The 19212-nt window shown below is 44.9% G+C and overlaps 1 protein-coding gene across 3 annotated transcripts in view; it reads left to right on the top strand.

The window, feature by feature from the left end:
• The window catches only part of LOC134226633 (mucin-4), an 817146-nt gene that overhangs the window by 619241 nt on the left and 178693 nt on the right, over nucleotides 1–19212 (top strand). For all 3 annotated transcript variants that reach the window (XM_062707522.1, XM_062707532.1, XM_062707541.1), the window contains one exon: nucleotides 17926–18371. In XM_062707522.1, coding sequence (XP_062563506.1) covers nucleotides 17926–18371 — 446 coding nt within the window. The remainder of the gene's footprint in view (nucleotides 1–17925; nucleotides 18372–19212) is intronic.

Here is a 19212-nt window from a genome sequence, read left to right as displayed (position 1 = left end):
CCGGGTTCCTAGTGTAGTATTTTCACGTGGAAGTGCTTGAGATGCGAGCTGCTGTATGACAGGATTTACTGATTTCGCTGAGGATGGTCGGTCAGCTGAAACTTGAAAGGCGGGCTTTAATAATGAACAACTAGGCTGTGGGGGGACTGGTTCCATGTCGAAGTAGATTAATAGCGGCATATATGGTGGCACCACATGCCGCTGCTGGTAGCAGTGTAGAACTGTTCGTTGATGCTTTTTCCAATGCCAATGGTGTTAGGTCTTTCTTTGCTTTAATACGAGCTGATCGTCTTGGTTTATATTTTTCGTCTATTGATGAACTAAGAATTTCAGTATTATTTGGGCGGGGATGTGTACTCTAGTGAGCGTGCTTAATAAACCCGTCACTCGTGAGCGTGCTAATAGAAATGTCGTGAGTTGTGTTGATAGAAATCGTATCCTCTAGACTGGTAGATTCTGCAAAGCAATTTGAGCCGCCCTTATGTAGGTATTCTTCCTTCATATTTCCATATCAGCACCTTCTTCTCCAGAGGAGATGACAGATATGTTTATGGCGTTAACAATTAAGTGGTGGAATTCAATGGGATTGTATAAACTCGTCTTATGACAGGTTTATGGCGTTGTTAGCGTTTAACTTGCGAAGAAGGCATGGCCTGTTCGGTAATGGACCACCCACGCCTTCCATCTTCAAAATTGTAAGTTGACCATGATTGTTGTTCGGGTCGAGCCACGTAGGAAAAGTTCGGCCGGCATAAGATCCCTCACCGGGGCCCTGCTTAGCCGTGCGGTAAGACGCGCGGCTACAAAGCAAGACCATGCTGAGGGTGGCTGGGTTCGATTCCCGGTGCCGGTTTAGGCAATTTTCGGATTGGAAATTGTCTTGACTTCCTTGGGCATAAAAGTATCATCGTGCTAGCCTCATGATATACGAATGCAAAAATGGTAACCTGGCTTAGAAACCTAGCAGTTATTAACTGTGGAAGTGCTTAATGAACACTAAGCTGCGAGGCGGCTTTGTCCCAGTGTGGAGATGTAATATCAATAAGAAGAAGAAGAAGAAGAAGATCCAGAATCATCAAAAGGTGGAAAACGGTCCTGTGTCGACATAAAATCTTAGCGCATTACATCGATCCATAAAACCGAACGAAAAGGGGAAACTTTTTAGAGCGAAGGACTTCCGCAAAAAGCTATTCGGAGCGGAGGGTTTCCGCAATAAACTGATCAGATCTTCAGTTAAATGATGACAATATTCAGATCGCATTTAAAAACAAAAGCGGAAAAAAATCGGAAAAAGCGTCAGCTTTCGTACCCGCAAAGTCCAAGCTGGATCTAGATCGGGCGACACAGTCCTTCATCTTCGAGGAAGCAGACGGGGACAGATAGGCTAGCGGTATCGTCAGCTAAGGCATCTCGTAGGTTTGTTGGTATTCCATAGCTGAAGCGACCATCGTGTGCATGATCCGATCCCCTTGAACAAGGAGAGGGCTCCTATGGTTTTCAGATGTGGCGGAAACGTATGCGACGGCTTTTAGGCGAATAGCCGCTTGCACACGATGGCAAAATGGGAAGACACCTGCTTCGTCGCAGGCAGCCTCAGCGGGTGTGGAAGGAAGAAGTTTGAAAGCTATGCGGAGGTATTGATTGAAGACTGTGGAGAGTATGTTGACAAGCTCACAACGTGCTACACAAGTCAGTTCCAGTCCGTACAGTAGTGGTCTGCTGTCAATAAGCGCTTGGCCGATACGATACCGAGTGGCCCTGTTGTTCGTCCTACGCGGTCTTGATGAAGTTTTAACAAAATTCATCCTTGATTTGTAGCCGACTTTGACCGCTTGGAAATGAGGAACGAAGGTCAGTCCTCGGACGACGGAAACTCCGAGGACCTTAACGAGTTTCCGGTATGGGATCGGCTGCCCATTAATCTTGGGATAAATTTCACACATGCCCGCGGACGCTTTTTCCGGCCGACATGGTTAAGCCGACCGACGAGCCCCACCGGAGTGTATTCGACTGCGACAAGCAGCATGTCGTCCACGTAGACGAAGATGTAGATGTTCTTGGGGAGGCCATTGACGACCCCATTCATGGCAACCAGAAACAGACCGTCCGTCAGACTCAAGCTTTTCACGCCGCCGGTAATCAGCGGCGTCGCGGGAGAAGTACTGTATTTAGGTATCGGCTTACTCGTTGGGATTTATCGGGGTTTTATTGGTCCAGACTTGATTTACCAGATCGAAGAATACTATTTACGCGGTAGGGGGAAGGTTTTTCAGCATTGAAAACCCTATTCCATTCGGATCAGAAGACTTCCCCTTGCTTCTGGAAGAGCGAAGGGTAGCTCGGCGAACGAAAAGGGCTCGTCGGTTGGGGAACTTAGCAAGTCCGGAGATACTCGAAAGATCCGCAGCGTCAGAGTGGCTATGAGCAGAGTGTAAAATAATCGAAAATTTTTAGTGAAGTCCATTTTTCTTCATTTGTCAGTTCACTTCCGACACATTCATAGTCGGCTCTGGACAGTCAATATTCAGTTGAATATTAGTCATTGAATATTTATGCACATTTTACAAATTGATAAATTATCTGAAATCTGAATACGTTTCAAATGAGTAAGGTGATTTATCACACAGAACTGAATCCGATTTTCATCCGCGAGGCACTTTCAGCGGTAAACATCAACATAAACGATGCTAATTATGTTTTTTTCTGCACATAGTAAACACATTCAGTGACAGTCGAATAAATGAGTTCGTGGAGTAGTCGTCTGACTATGTCATTCTATGTTTTGAATATTCATGCGATGTTTGTCAAAATTTGGACCAAAGTTGCTTCATGAAGATGAATATTTTATGCTCTGGCTATGAGCCTCTTAGTGATGTGAGTAATGCAAAATATTCCCGAGTGCATTGGCCACATCCGACGGATCGGAAATAGTACGGTCTTGCGAATCGATGTGGATGGGGGAAGATCTAAGCTTGCCACTTAGCGCATTGACTTCTCCCATAGTTTGGCGGTGGCGGTGAAATTGATGGAGTCACGGAAGTTCTGCAACTGGTTCTTTTTGGCATCTTGGATGACCGTTCGACACTCATAGTGTTTTTGTTTGTAGTTTTCAATTGCACTTACCTTCTCGGCTTCTCTTCTAGCTTTAACAGCACGACGCGATTCGTCCAACCACCAACGAATGGCTTTGTGCCCTGACCGATAACTGAGAGATTGATAGACCATCGAAAGCAATCTTGAATGAAGTTGGAAGCGTAAGCGGGGTAGATTGCTCCAACGCACGTTGAGTGCTGCTATCAGAAGACTCTCAGTCGGGGCATCATAACGCCATCACGGCCTTTTAGAAGTGGTAGGAGGAGAGACGTTGGAAGTGATCTAAATTTGAAAATAGTTGCTCGCACAGAGGTTGGAAGCAACCTCCCAATTTAACATGGAATGAAAGGGTCGGCTGTTGGTGGTCACGTCGATAGCGGTGGCTGAATGGCCATCAAAAAAGGAGAGCGAACCATCGTTTAGAGGAATTAGATCTGCCACCTCGAAAGCTTCGAGTAGGGCAACACCACAAGGTTCCGACCTTGTACTGGAGCTAATTCAGATCCTAACAAATCCATAATATTGCCACATTCCTTCAGATTATCGCATTTGCTTTAGATACCTAAGATTCCTTCGTTATCCAGGGACTGACAAATTAGCTTACGTTTGGTTGATACTTCAGAATGTTTTCGGAAGGTTCTATTTCCTCTGATTATTCGAATCTGTTACAAATTTTCTAGACATCCCATTTACTAAGGATTTCATAGATTTTCAGAGTTTACATGTTCATCATGGAATGCGGGACGTTTTCCGTGACGCTCGGTAATGCGGGGCAAGTAGACTGAATCCAGGACATCTGGTCACTTTATCCTAGAGGCTGCTTAGTTCATTCAAACTTGGAATGGTAAAAAAAAGCTAGTGTCGTGTCTGTAGATCATAGGCTCTGGACACCTGATAGAGGTTTGGATGGACAATGGACAAGGACAAGGACCAAAGCCATCTTATCATTACCCTTGACTTTGAGGAATGTGTGATGGATTTGGTTAAATACATATCCAAGCCTGGAGTCACGAAAAAAGCTAGTGACGTGGTTGTAGATTGCAAGTTTCGAACTCAAGGACGGTTTGGATAACCCAGGATATCAAAAAACCATCCTACCATGTCCCCTGGTCTTCTGGAATACCAGTGTCACAAAAACTAGTGTCGTGGGTGTCAAAACCATCTTACCGTGTCTCTTGATTTTTACGAATTTGTTATGAACATAGATGGACAAGAAATAGTAAAAAAGGCTTGTGTCGTGATTGTAGATCACAAGTTCTGGACTCATGGACGGTTTGGGTGACCCAGGGCAGGATATCCCAAAACTATCTGACCATGTTTCTTGATATTCAGGAATATGTTATGGATATGGTTAAATGCATGTCCAAGCTTGAAGCTTTCTCAGTTATTAATTACTAAAACAAAAAAAAAACAATACAAATTTACTGGGTAATACCGTTTAGAACATTCTGGCCCTTAAACGGTTAATAAAGTATCTGCTTAAAAACTTCTTCTTCTTCTCCATGGCTCTACATTCCAACTGGAACTTGGCCTAACTTTTCAACTTAGTATTCAATTAGCATTTCCTCAGTTATTAATTGAAAGCTTTTCTATACCCGCCATTGCATGAGTTTGTATCTTGTGTGGCAAGTACAATGGATACACTATGCCCAGGGTGTCGAGAATGTTTCCAACCCGAAAACATCCTAGACCAGACCGAGAATCGAACTCGTCATCTCCGGATTGGCAATCCTACGCTTTTGCTCACAAGGCTACTGGAGACCTACAGACTTACATTCATTGTATTTAAACCTCGCAGAATTGTGTATGACCAGATCTTAAGCAATAATTGAAAGATTTGTTTTTTGGGGGAAAGGCTGTTTGGCCGAATACAGTTCAGCTGCAAGCAATTTGGCCGAAGGCCACTAGGCCGAAAGTTGTTTGGCCGAATATACCATTTAGCCGACCAGACCATTAGGCCAAAAGAGCCGTATAGCCTAATAGATCATTTGGCCGAATAAGTCGTTTGACTGAATAAGTAATTTGGCCGATTAGGTATTTTGGCCGAATAGGTCTTTTGGCCGAAAGGGTAATTTGGCCGGAAAGGTCATTTGGCCGAATCAATCATTTGCCCGAATAGGTCATTTGGCCGAAAAGGTAATTTGGCCCAAAAGGTCAGTTGGCCAAATAGGACATTTTACCGAATAGGTCGTTTGGACGAATAGGTCACTAGGGGAGCGTGCCATTTGGCATAAAGTCATTTGGCATAACGCCATTTGCCATAAGGTCATTTGGCATAAAGGCCATTTAGCATAGATAACGGTATTTGGCATAATTGCAACCAACGTCAAAAGTGAGGGTCTTTTGGCATAATTTTTCTTTGCGTTCGCTAAATGGTGACTGAGTCGTGCGGGAAACACCCCGGAATAGTAAATATAACACCCGTCGATAACAATATTAAAAAGACATTATCCTCTCGTGGAAAGAATGCATTTGCAATGCAATGCAAAAGTAGGCGCATGTCCGGATTAGAGCAGTGGTGGATGTAATCCCCTCTTTAAAAGTAGGCGATTTGATACCTTCTTTAAACGTAGGTGCTTTCCCGGTCATGGTGGATGCGATCCCTTCTTTTAGGGTAGGCGCTTGCATGGATTATGGCAATATATGATGTGATTCCTTCTTCAAAAGTAGGCGCTTGTACGGATTATGGTAATGGTGGATGTGATTCCTTCTTTAAATGAAGGCGCTTGCCCGGATTGAGGCAATGGTGGAAGTGATAACTTATTTAAAAGTAGGCGCATGCCCGAATTAAGGCCATGGTGGATGCGATCCCTTCTTTAAAAGTAGGCGCTTGAATGGATTATGGCAATGGAGGATGTGATCCCTTCTTTAAAAGTAGGCGCTTGCATGGATTATGGCAATGGAGGATTTGATTTGTTCTTTAAAAGTAGGCGCTTGTCCGGATTGAAGCAATGGTGGATGAAACCCCTTCTTTAAAAGCAAACCCTGTCCGGATTATGGCAATGGTAGATGTGACTCCTTCTTTAAAAGTAGGCGCTTGTCGGGAATAAATCAATGGTAGATGTGATCTCTTCCCCGAGTAGCACAATTCAGATTGATTTGGTTGCAATAACTCATATGTGACTTGATTGGTTTTAGTAACTCGTCTACGACAAGTGTGTTGCTTGAGTTTTTAAAGTAAGGCGCTTGCCCGGATTAAGGCAATGGTGAATTTGATCCGGTCTTAAGGCGCATGCCCGGATTAAAGCAATGGTGGATGTAATCCGTACTTTAAAAGTAGGCATGTGGCCGGAATAAGTCGATGATGGATGTGATCCTTCTCTCGGAAGTAATTCTGCCGTTTTGTTATTTCGTTCTTCTGGAAATGTCTACCATCAGTCTAAATTTATCAGAAATCAGCTTTGACCTACTTTATTTACGCCAAACATTACATGAAATATCCCTTTCGCTTTCACAGTTAGAAATTATGCCAAATGTCCGTTATGCCAAATGACCATTATGCCAAATAGCCTTTATGCCAAATTACATTATGCCAAATGGTGTTATGCCAAATGACCCAGACCCACCACTAGGCCTAATAGGTCATTCAGCCAAATGTGTCATTTTATGTCTCACACTCACTCCTCATTTCTCACCTTCTGCTGTAAAAGTGAGAAATGAGGAGTGAGAAGTGCGACGTTTCACTTCTCACTCATTATTTCTCACTTCTCACTGTAAAAAGTGAGAAGTGGAACATAAGTAGTGAGACGTTAGACACACACTTATCACTTATCACACTTATCACACTTATCACTCATTTCTCACTTTTCAAATGTCCTATTCGGCCAAATGAGCTATTCAGCCAAATAATCTGTTAGGCCAAATGTCCCATTCGACCAAACGTCCTGTTTGACCGGATGTCCTATTCGACCAAATGACTTTTTTGGCCAAATACCCTATTCGGACGGATGATCCGTTCGGCCAAATGACTTTCGGCCAGATGGGTTTCGACCTAATAGTTTGTTCGGCCTAGTGGCATTCATCCGAATGAGTTTCGACCAAACGACACTACCCCGTTTTTTTGGGTGTACATGCTCTAAGTGCGAGTGGTGCAAATGGTCAATTTGAAAATATTCTTTCCTGGACAATTTCCCGATATCACCTTTAACCTATTGCCAGGTTACATTTTGGTCATTGGTTGGGTTCTTTTACTTCTTTATTTCAAACAAACATAATAAATGATAAAAAAGTTGTGGTAGTTCCTAGACCCAATCGGCGTACCATTTTGACTGGATATTTGATGAATATTTGAACTTTATTCGTGTCATTCTTTTCATAGAATATTGAGTTCATGTGTGGTCACCGGCTGGCCTTGCGAGAGAAGGCGTACGATTGTCATTTCGGAGATGGTGAGTTCGATTCTCAGTCTGGCCCAGGATGTTTGCGGGTGGGAAATATTCTTGGCTAAGATGTAAAGCAGGCCATGTTGTAGTTGGAATGTAGAGCCATCGCAGCAGAAGTACATTGAATAGATTTGTGATCTTTTTCTTCAGTATCGACAGAGATTTTAGTTTTAGGACGCTAAAATACCAATGTTCGGAATATGGGTCATGTTTGGAATTTGAATCAAAACGTATGTCGGATTTTTTTACAATTATGTATAATAACCTACCAACGTATGTACAGAACTTCGCTCTGTTCGGCAAACTCCGACGCATTAAATAACAAGAAATTCCATTTTCAGAATATTCCATTTCCGTTTTGCGTTTTCCAACGTGCACTCCACTGCATTTCCATTAAAATGAGAAAAACAGAGCCCCGGCTAATAAAATATCAAAGCTCATATGCATAGCACATAAATAAGCTTTAAACTAACCTTTAGTGGCACGAGAAATCGAGCTAGAGACAACGAGAGAGAAAGCTCCAGAGTACAAACAAAGCACAAATGTGGAAAAATTCATCGTTTCCCAACCATGAATGGGGTGGATAGGGCGGAGTTGCACAACCTGTGGAACCACCCTGCCGGGCGATTTCAGCCTCATCCAACCATAGACAAGTACTCTATACTCTAATGTATTTATGTTTGTGCGGCCGGGAAAGTACGACGGTCGTTCCGAACGTTCCACAAGCCTGAGATAAAGCACACTGATATGCAGAATTATTTCAATAAATTTATGTTATACTTCTGGTAATGTGTGCAGAGAGCTCAGGCGCGCGGCGGTCACTGGACCAGACTTACTTGCCAACTACCCAATGCCACAGAGCATATCGATCGATGGATATGCTTCCCTTTCTGACTCTGGATTCTGCTTCCGGCTGTGAGCCACCCGCACCAGTCGGTCGGGATTTCCGCCACGATTGTTGCTTTTTACGGCTTTCGGTAATATTCATGGAGCCGAGATTGGAGGACGACGATGAAGACAACATTTTGTGCTGCGGATATTCAAGTGAAAAGCTAATTGAAGCTCGGATTTGTTGGAGTGTGTAGGAGCGCAAGCAGTATCAGCAGTGGGAATGATGTGCATTTCCACGTGTCCTAAATTTCTAAATTTCTGGAACATTGAAACAACTGTCAGTCGTGTATTGATTATTGACCCTTTTAAGTTCAGAAAGTTAAGAATAATGAGAAGCTGGATTCAAGGAAATCAACGAGTTATGCGGTGAAAATCGATAAGCGATCAAAACTGCAAATAGATTGAAAGTTTTCTTCCGAAAAGCTAAGAAGGCTTTGTATGCCTAGCGAAAATCATAACATATTTGAGATCTACTCACGACTGAAGAAGTCTTTTTTAAAAGAAAATAAAATACACATCTGTTCATACATATTCATATTTTGGTAGGGGAATTTAATGAGAGTAAAATTTTTAGATCACATAAATAAAACAAATCTATGAGAGCATGGGTAAAGGCTTTTCCGCTTGTTTTGTTTCGATACTAATTTTCTCGTGTTCATATTTCCTGTTCTGCAATACACCTCAGCTTGCTAAAATAGATAAAGGATAACAGTTAATAGAAGCATTGCGTCATGTTATTCCCAAATTATTGAACATATTCTCACAAAGATTGTTTTGTTTCACGTACAGTTGTTTCTCAATTTGAAATCAAAATCTGCACCACCCTTCAACGCCATGACCTGACCGACCATATTGCTCGTTCCGCCATGTTCGCTCAGGCTTAGTATTTATTTACCCAGTTTAGAAAATTATACAAACGAATCCCAGTGGCAAAATTATCCATTGTGTAGTAAAATCAATGCTCCTGACTTAACAGCAAATAGACTGACCAGATTGAAAATGGCACACCGGAGAGACGGACGGACTCCACAATGCCGCTTGTTAGTGTGTATGTGGCGATGTGTGTATCTCGGTTTTCCGGAAACGGGCGAACGCTTCAGTCTGGCACCGATACCACCCGCTTGCGTTGCTACGACACAGTACAAAATTATTGTGCAATGGTTGTGCATCGCAACGCTCAATCGAGTGGCAGCCAATTTTCACAGTGTCCATTCCGGGTGGGATAAAATTTTCATGCCTAAGTGGACACCAAATTCATGGCCGGACGAACCGAGTGGACTTTGAACGCTTTGTGCACTGAGTGCTGTGCTGGCAGCCAGCTCCACTGGATCTTCGGTCAGTTTGACCTATGATTTTCGATCCCGTTCCCTGCCCGATCCCGCCAACGTTTACGGCATGGGCCTTTGTCTACCCGGAACCGACCCTCGTCAACCACCACGTGTCGGATTCATTGAAATGATTCAACCCTATGACGTGAAAAACGATGGAAAGTAGGAGATAAAGAGGGCGTTTGGATTATAATGAAGGCAGAAACATGTAAGAATAGTTTCGAAGCTAATTCCGGTTCAAACATGTAAGCAAAGTTTAGAAACTATTCAACTGCTATTTTATGGCTGGAATGAATGGCTACACTGAAAATTGGATTCCTTTCTTCGCATGATACACATACTTTAGTAGGAAAGCTTATTCCTGGCGTTGATGAGAGCGAAGAACATCGAATAAGGCGTTGAAAACAAAAGAAGTGCCTAATAGTCAGATGGGCATAATTAGAGTTTGATGAAAAGAACGAGTCATACTACCGTATGCAGGAATAAATACTTAGAAGTATCTTTCCCAATATTAAGTAATTTAACGAGTGACTGTTTGAATCAGTAGAAATCTTTCCCTGAGATGGGAAGAAACCATTATGGGCCATATTCCGTAAAAAAATACATAACAGTTTTAAACGCCATAGACAACTGAAAACAGAAAAAGTAGGAAAGCTTTTCACAGTAAAGTAAAGAAAAAAAAAGAGAGCTAAAATAATATAAATAAAATATATTTAAAGTTAGGGGCTTGCCGGGTTTCGCACATGCCCGAATTGAAGTAATGCAATGGTGAAAGTAATCCCTACTTTAAAAGTAGGCATGTTTCCGGAATAAGTCAATGATGGATGTGATCCCTCCCTCGGAATTCTACCGGTTTTGTTATTTCGTTCTTCCGGAAAATAGGGAGCGGGACCATTTGGGCAGCACCCCCCTTTGCCGTCCGCAACGTTAATAGCTCGGCCGCGTTCCAACCAAATGACTTGGATGTTTGTACATCACTAGATATCGACAGAAACTAACCATGTACCATAAAACAAGTGATTCGGTTTTAATGCGTTCGAGTAACGAACGCTGCTGACGGGAATAGGGGGTGCCGCCCAAATGGTTTTCTACCCTATCTACCATCAGTTCAAATTTATCAGAAAACAGCCTCGACCTACTTTATCTACGCTAAGCAATACATGGAATATCCCTTTCTCTTTAACAGTTCGGAATTATGCCAAATAACCCACACTTTTCTTGCAGTTCAAAATTATGCCAAATGTCTTTTATGCCAAATGACCATTATGTCAAATGGCCTTTGTGCCAAATGACCTTATGCCAAACGGCGTTATGCCAAATGACTTTATGTCAAATGACCCAGACCCCTGAAGATGTTTGGACCAGAAGCAGAAAAATCTTCATAAAGCTGGGACCTTTCAAAGCCATGCGGTAATATGTGCGGCTACAAAGCAAGACCAAGCTGAGGGTGGATGGGCTCGGTTCCTGGTCCGGTCTAGAAAATGTTCGGGATGAAGATTTTCTCGACTTCCCTAGGCATAAGAAGTATCATAGAGTTAGCCTCATGATTTACAAATGCAAAAACGGTAACTTGGCATAGAAACCTTGCAGTTAAGAAATGTGGAAGTTTAAATAACACTAAGCTGCAAGGCGACAATGCCACAGTGAGGGATGCAATACCAATAAAACAAGAAGAAGCTGGAAATGCTTCGATCATAAACATTTGAAGTTTTAATCAGAAGTTGTAAAAGCATCCTTCAGAAGCTGAGAAAGTCCTTCTCTGAATCTGAGCAAGCTTTCTCCAGAAGCTGGAAACACATCTTCAAGGAACTGGAAAAGCTTATTTTCAATATTCTTACATTTTAATGATAAGCTAGAAATGGACTTTTCCTCAGTGTTATATTTGTTATACAACTGCAACGTTAAATTTTTTCCATTATTTCTGTTTTTTTTTTTCATATTTCATGTAATGCGAAACGCTTCAATAATTATATCTAATAAATATTTATAATTAAGATAATAAACTTTCATTACGAAAGAAAAGCAAGGAGCGTAGTTCGAACATTCTTCGTACATGAAATCACTGTCTGTTAACAGCAATAAAAGTCATATTTGCCAATAAAATCTAAATCCGAAGATCAAAGCAGATTTGGCCTCTTTCGACAAGTGCCTCTCATCGCAGTGACTCCACTATCTACCGAAATACTGGCAAAGGCCACCACTAAACCAGGGCCATGGATCTGAATTCTAAGCGCCCTTATGGATTCATCCAACCGTCCAAAATCTATGCCAAACAGGGGGGATTAGAAAATTTCACTTTGTTTGATGATTCGGTTCTTCCGGTCCCTTTCTCCTGTGTTTGACTTAATGTTGGGAAGCGAGTTCCTGTTTGTCCGAATCGAGTAAACTTCCACCGGCGGCTGTACCACTATACTATCTGTACCCTCATGTGCCCTCTTCCGTCGTCGGCGTTTGTGTGCGATTGGTACTCTGGGATGGTCGGAAAAACAACATTCCCATTCCGCTTTCTCGGTAAATCGATGACGGTAATCCGGATGACCGGGTTTCATTCGGAGTTCAGTTCAGTGTATGTTTCAGTGCTTCGGTGTTCGGGCGACTTGACCATACTTTTCCGAGACGATGATATGGGAATGGTGAGAGCACCGAGATTTTATGAAAATACCACCGTTCGTCCTTCAGGCAACAAGTTTTGGAAGCAGTTCACTGAAGGGAGCCAAAAATTGCAGCAACGGATTTAGGGAATTAGACAGAAAGATTTCCATTTAAATTCTTATCTTAATCCGGTGCCTTTGGTTTTTGGTTTGGTCTGCAGGCAGCTGTGTCTACGATGGCAGCTACTTGCTAGAAATTGTGTCTCAAATGGATAGCATACAAGTTTGTAATTAAATTGTGTTTGGAAGAAAGTGAAATATAGTTGCAGGGTTGCACGCGGTTCGAGATAAAAACTAATGCAGCTCTGAATGCAATTAATTTGTTAGCTTTTCGAAAGAAATCAATAAAATAAGGAAATTGTTTCTGAAATAGATGAATCCCCACTTATCCAAATATTTCTGGCTTCTTTTATGGAATTTTTGGATAAAGTTTTTCTGCAGAATCTGCTGCGCTTTTGGAAAAGTTTCAGCTTCTCTCTTGCTTTTGAAAGAGCTTTAAAGAATCATAAGAAGCGTTTCCAGGTTTTGTAGGAAGCTTTTCCAGGTTTTAGAGTAAGCTTTTCCAGCTTTTGGGGGAAGCTTTTCCAGCTTCTGGAGGAAGCTTTTCCAGCTTCTGGAGGAAGCTTTTCCAGCTTCTGGAGGAAGCTTTTCCAGCTTCTGGAGGAAGCTTTTCCAACTTCTGTAAGAAGTTTTCTCAACTTCTGGAGGAAGCTTTCCTAGCTTCTGGTGGAAGCTTTTCCAGCTTCTGGAGGCACCAGCTTCTGGAGGCTTTTCCAGCTTCTGGAGGCTTTCCAGCTTCTGGACCAGCTTCTGGAGGCTTTTCCAGCTTCTGGAGGAAGCTTTTCCAGCTTCTGGAGGAAGCTTTTCCAGCTTCTGGAGGAAGCACCAGCTTCTGGAGGCAGCTCTGGAGGCTTCCAGCTTCTGGAGGCTTTTCCAGCTTCTGGAGGCTTTCCAGCTTCTGGAGGCACCAGCTTCTGGAGGAAGTTTTTGCCGCTTCTGGAGGAAGTTTTTGCCGCTTCTGGAGGAAGCTTTTCTAGGTTCTGGAGGAAGCTTCTGGAGGAAGCTTTTCCAGCTTCTGGAGGAAGCTTTTCCAGCTTCTGGAGGAAGCTTTTCCAGCTTCTGGAGGAAGCTTTTCCAGCTTCTGGAGGAAGCTTTTCCAGCTTCTGGAGGAAGCTTTTCCAGCTTCTGGAGAGGCTTTTCCAGCTTCTGGAGGAAGCTTTTCCAGCTTCTGGAGCAGCTTCCAGCTTCTGGAGGCACCAGCTTCTGGAGGAAGCTTTTCCAGCTTCTGGAGGAAGCTTTTCCAGCTTCTGGAGGAAGTTTTCCAGCTTCTGGAGGAAGCTTTTCCAGCTTCTGGAGGCCAGCTGGAGCTTTTCCAGCTTCTGGAGCTCCAGCTCTGGAGGCTTTTCCAGCTTCTGGAGGAAGCACCAGCTTCTGGAGGCTTTTCCAGCTTCCAGAGGAGGCTTTTCCAGCTTCTGGAGGCTTTTCCAGCTTCCAGAGGAAGCTTTTCCAGCTTCCAGAGGAAGCTTTTCCAGCTTCTGAGGAAGCTTTTCCAGCTCTGGAGGAAGCTTTCCAGCTTCTGGAGGAAGCTTTTCCAGCTCTGGAGGCACCAGCTTCTGGAGGCACCAGCTTCTGGAGGAAGCTTTTCCAGCTTCTGGAGGAAGCCCAGCTTCTGGAGGAAGCTTTCCAGCTTCTGGAGGAAGCTTTCCAGCTTCTGGAGGAAGCTTCCAGCTTCTGGAGGCTTTTCCAGCTTCTGGAGGAAGCTTTTCCAGCTTCTGGAGGAAGCTTCCAGCTTCTGGAGGAAGCTTTTCCAGCTTCTGGAGGAAGCTCCAGCTTCTGGAGGAAGCTCCCAGCTTCTGGAGGCACCAGCTCTGGAGGCACCAGCTTCTGGAGGAAGCTTTTCCAGCTTCTGGAGGAAGCACCAGCTTCTGGAGGAGGCTTTTCCAGCTTCTGGAGGAAGCTTTCCAGCTTCTGGAGGAAGCCCAGCTTCTGGAGGAAGCTTTTCCAGCTTCTGGAGTAAGATTTTCCAGCTTCTGGAAGAGAAGCTTTTCCAGCTTCTAGAGGAAGCCTTTCCAGCTTCTGGAGGAAGTTTATACATCTTCTGGAGGAAGCTTCTACAGCTTCTGGAGGCTTTCCAGCTTCTGGAGGCACCAGCTTCTGGAGGAAGCTTTCCAGCTCTGGAGGCTTCTGGAGGCACCCAGCTCTGGAGGCCCAGCTTCTGGAGTCCAGCTTCTGGAGGCACCAGCTTCTGGAGCTTCCAGCTTCTGGAGGCTTTTCCAGCTTCTGGAGAAGCTTTTCCAGCTTCTGGAGGCACCAGCTTCTGGAGGCTCCAGCCTGGAGGCACCAGCTTCTGGAGGAAGCTTTTCCAGCTCTGGAGGCTTTTCCAGCTTCTGGAGGAAGCACCAGCTTCTGGAGGAGCTTCTTCCAGCTTCTGGAGGCTTTTCCAGCTTCTGGAGGAAGCTTTCCAGCTTCTGGAGGAAGCTTTTTCCAGCTTCTGGAGGAAGCACCAGCTTCTGGAGGAAGCTTTTCCAGCTTCTGGAGGAAGCTTTTCCAGCTTCTGGAGGAAGCTTTTCCAGCTTCTGGAGGAAGTTTTCCAGCTTCTGGAGGAAGCACCAGCTTCTGGAGGCACCAGCTTCTGGAGGCACCAGCTTCTGGAGGAAGCTTTTCCAGCTTCTGGAGGAAGCTTTTCCAGCTTCTGGAGGAAGCTGGAGGCACCAGCTTCTGGAGGAAGCTTTTCCAGCTTCTGGAGGCTTTCCAGCTTCTGGAGGCACCAGCTTCTGGAGGCACCAGCTGGAGGCTTTCCAGCTTCTGGAGGAAGCTTTTCCAGCTTCTGGAGGAAGCTTTCCAGCTCTGGAGGAAGCTTTTCCAGCTGGAGGAAGCTTTCCAGCTTCTGGAGGCACCAGCTTCTGGAGGCTTTTCCAGCTTCTGGAGGAAGCTTCTTCCAGCTTCTGGAGGAAGCACCAGCTTCTGGAGGAAGCTTTCCAGCTTCTGGAGGCACCAGCTTTTCCAGCTTCTGGAGGCTTTTCCAGCTTCTGGAGGCACCAGCTTCTGGAGGCTTTTCCAGCTCTGGAGGAAGCCCAGCTTCTGGAGGCAGCTTCCACCTTCTGGAGGAAGCTTTTCCAGCTTCTGGAGGAAGCTTTTCCAGCTTCTGGAGCACCAGCTGGAGGCTTCCAGCTTCTGGAGGCACCAGCTTCTGGAGGCTGGAGGCACCAGCTTCTGGAGGCACCAGCTCTGGAGGCTTTTCCAGCTTCTGGAGGCTTCCAGCTTCTGGAGGCACCAGCTTCTGGAGGCTTTCCAGCTTCTGGAGGAAGCACCAGCTTCTGGAGGAAGCACCAGCTTCTGGAGGAAGCTTTTCCAGCTTCTGGAGGCACCAGCTTCTGGAGGCTTTTCCAGCTTCTGGAGGAAGCACCAGCTTCTGGAGGAAGCTTTTCCAGCTTCTGGAGGAAGCTTTTCCAGCTTCTGGAGGCTTTTCCAGCTTCTGGAGGAAGCACCAGCTTCTGGAGGCACTTCCAGCTTCTGGAGGAAGCTTTTCCAGCTTCTGGAGGCTTTTCCAGCTTCTGGAGGCACCAGCTTCTGGAGGAAGCTTTCCAGCTTCTGGAGGAAGCTTTCCAGCTTCTGGAGGCTTTCCAGCTCTGGAGGCACCAGCTTCTGGAGGCTTTTCCAGCTTCTGGAGGCACCAGCTTCTGGAGGCAGCTTCTGGAGGCACCAGCTTCTGGAGGCTTTCCAGCTTCTGGAGGCCAGCTTCTGGAGGCACAGCTTCTGGAGGCACCCAGCTCTGGAGGAAGCCAGCTTCTGGAGGAAGCTTTTCCAGCTTCCAGAGGAAGCTTTTCCAGCTTCCAGAGGAAGCTTTTCCAGCTTCCAGAGGAAGCTTTTCCAGCTTCCAGAGGAAGCTTTTCCAGCTTCTGGAGGCACCAGCTTCTGGAGGCACCAGCTTCTGGAGGCACCAGCTTCTGGAGGCACCAGCTGGAGGCACCAGCTCTGGAGGCTTTTCCAGCTTCTGGAGGCACCAGCTTCTGGAGGAGCTTCCAGCTTCTGGAGGCACCAGCTTCTGGAGGCACCAGCTTCTGGAGCACCAGCTTCTGGAGCTAGCTGGAGGCTTCCAGCTTCTGGAGGCACCAGCTGGAGGCACCAGCTTCTGGAGGAAGCTTTTCCAGCTTCTGGAAGCACCAGCTTCTGGACGCTTTTCCAGCTTCTGGAGGAAGCTTTCCTAGCTTTTGGAGGAAGCTTTGCCAGCTTCTGGAGGAAGCTTTTCCAGCTTCTAGAGGAAGCTTCTTTAGCTTCTGGAGGAAGCTTTTCCAGCTTCTGGGAGGCTTTTCCAGCTTCTGGAGGCTTTTCCAGCTTCTGGAGGCACCAGCTTCTGGAGGCTTCTGGAGGCTTTTCCAGCTTCTGGAGGAAGCTTTTCCAGCTTCTGGAGGAAGCTTTTCCAGCTTCTGGAGGAAGCTTTTCCAGCTTCTGGAGGAAGCTTTTCCAGCTTCTGGAGGAAGCTTTCCAGCTTCTGGAGGAAGCTTTTCCAGCTTCTGGAGGAAGCTTTTCCAGCTTCTGGAGGAAGCTTTTCCAGCTTCTGGAGGAAACTTTTCCTGCTTTAGGCTTAAGATTTTTCAGATTTGGCGGAAGCTTTTCCAGCTCCTGGAGAAGGCTTTTCCTGCTTTTGGCTTTAGATTTTTCAGCTTTGGCGGAAGCTTCTCTAGCTGTTAGAAAAATATTTTCCAAATACTGGCCGAAGCTTTTCTAGCTTCTGAAATCACTCTAAAAAAAAATTCTAGCTCCTGTCTTATTTTTTTTGTATTTTGGCCAATACGATTACGTCTTCTAGAAGATGCTTCTCCAGCTTCTGGACTTTTCCAAGTTCTGTAGGAAGTCTCTTTTGCAACCATTGCACTGGAAGAAGCTTTTAAAGCTTCTAAAACAATTGTCCAGCTAAAAAACCAGCTTTGTTAGCTTCTGTCAGTCGGTTTTTCAGCAGCATGCGTATATAACATTTATTCAGATGCGTTTTTGTTTGTTTCGTGGAAGCACAGACAAACAGACATACTCGTAAATTTTCCATTGTTCAATGATTTACTGGTCGATTTAAATAATAATTAATTATCCAATCGATCACTCATGACGCTCGCATCGGACTTACTCTAGACGTTTGCTCACAACCGCCATCTGGTTCGTGATTTGCCCAACTAACTGAAATCAACAAATTGCGTTAGGGTTTGAATGACGATGAGTTTGATGAGTGAATGTTCAATGTGTTATGTCTGTGGTGGAGGCTTGTCTGCCTCTAGCTGAAGCTTCCGGTAGGTTTCTTGCTTGAACATTCGGATCTAACAAATTTGTTTTTTTTTTAGCTTTTGGTAGTAGCGTTTATACTTTCTGTTAAAAAATTCTACTAATATGGGGCACTCACCTTCGAATAATTTTCAAAAAAAAATTAATCAATGATTATATGCTTACGAGATTAAAAAGATTCACGTATCCTTTCGGTGCACACTTCGGTGCGAAAAGATGTCTTGTTTAATATATTATTGAAAATATTTTCAATTTTGAATCTACTCAGATTGATTTATCATGTTTCATTTTGTCTTCTCCTTCCAGTTTCCAAATCGGAAAAACTGAACAGCTGCATCCCGACGACGGTCTCGCTGGTAACGGGATCCACCTCGCCGAGCAGTAGTAACGGCAGCAGCAGCAGCAGTAGTAGTAGCAGCATCTCCAGCGCCATCAGTAGCAACAGTAGTAGTAATAGTTCCCCCAAATCCACCGCAGCCAGTGCAGCAGTGGCAGCGGCGGTCAACAGTGCCAACAACCATACCAGCAACAGTACAACCAACGGCCCCGTGGGTCACAGCACCCGAAGTGATAGCACCAGCAGTTGCAGCAGTAGCAGTAGTAGTAGTGGCAGCGGAAACAGCAGCAGCTGCAGCGGTAGCGGGTCGAACGTCGCCTCCACCACCATCATCAACGGACTACCCACCACGGTGGTGAAAAAGCCAAGGCCCAAAACCGCCTCGCCGACACGGCACGGTCCCCAACAGTGCCAGGTAGGTGACATTTTGACTGACGGGTGGGGGGGATGCTGGAGTTTTCCGATTTTCTTCTATTACAAATTGGATCGATTGATGTGGTTTGGGTTACGAGCGACAGAAGTGCGGTAATTGGTTGGGAAGAGGAACTGATAAAAGGAACCGACATCATCGCCCGGCGAGTTTCTAATTGAAGGAAGAATTGTCGGGATGGTCACCAGAGGGCTGGCTGTGGCACGATAGGGGGCTTGACGTCGTTGAAGGGTAATTAGGCGATTGGCTATAAAGGATAGACGATCGCTGGTTCGGCTAGCCGAGCAGGGCGATAAAAATGAAAACACCAACGGAGGCAGTCCTTTGATGTCTGGCAATTAAATTAAAAGCAAGTTTAATTAGGCGGCGAAACTCGGGAAACTCTGTTTTTCGAACCAATAAAGGATGGTTGGTTTTCGCAAAATCCGAAAACAAGCCACAAGTTTTCACTAATCGATGACTTTTTAGATTATTCCGTCATTGCGGGCAGTTTTTGATCTATTGATAGTCCACGAGAAACGGTATTCAAGCGCTTCTCGTTACTTAGATCGTTGTTTGTATATCTCCAAATGAAGTGATTCATATGTAACAAAAGTTTCTTTTGATTCCAAATGATGTATCAAAATAAGTAGCAGACATTTTCCAACGAAACGCAAAACATGGAGACGCGTCCAGTAATACAGCTGAAATGCGATACAGTTTTTCACTTTTGCTACCCTCACCTCAAAGGCGAGAGGAATATTGCTTTCAAGCCGAATCTGAAAAGCTCGCCGGCTACGAGTTGAACAACTCGAACAAGAAGCAGAACGATGCAAATATTTATGTT

Source organism: Armigeres subalbatus, chromosome 1, assembly GCF_024139115.2.
Source record: "Armigeres subalbatus isolate Guangzhou_Male chromosome 1, GZ_Asu_2, whole genome shotgun sequence".
NCBI lineage: Eukaryota > Metazoa > Arthropoda > Insecta > Diptera > Culicidae > Armigeres > Armigeres subalbatus.
Note: the sequence above shows the minus strand (reverse complement) of the source record. Positions and strands in the feature narration are given on the sequence as shown.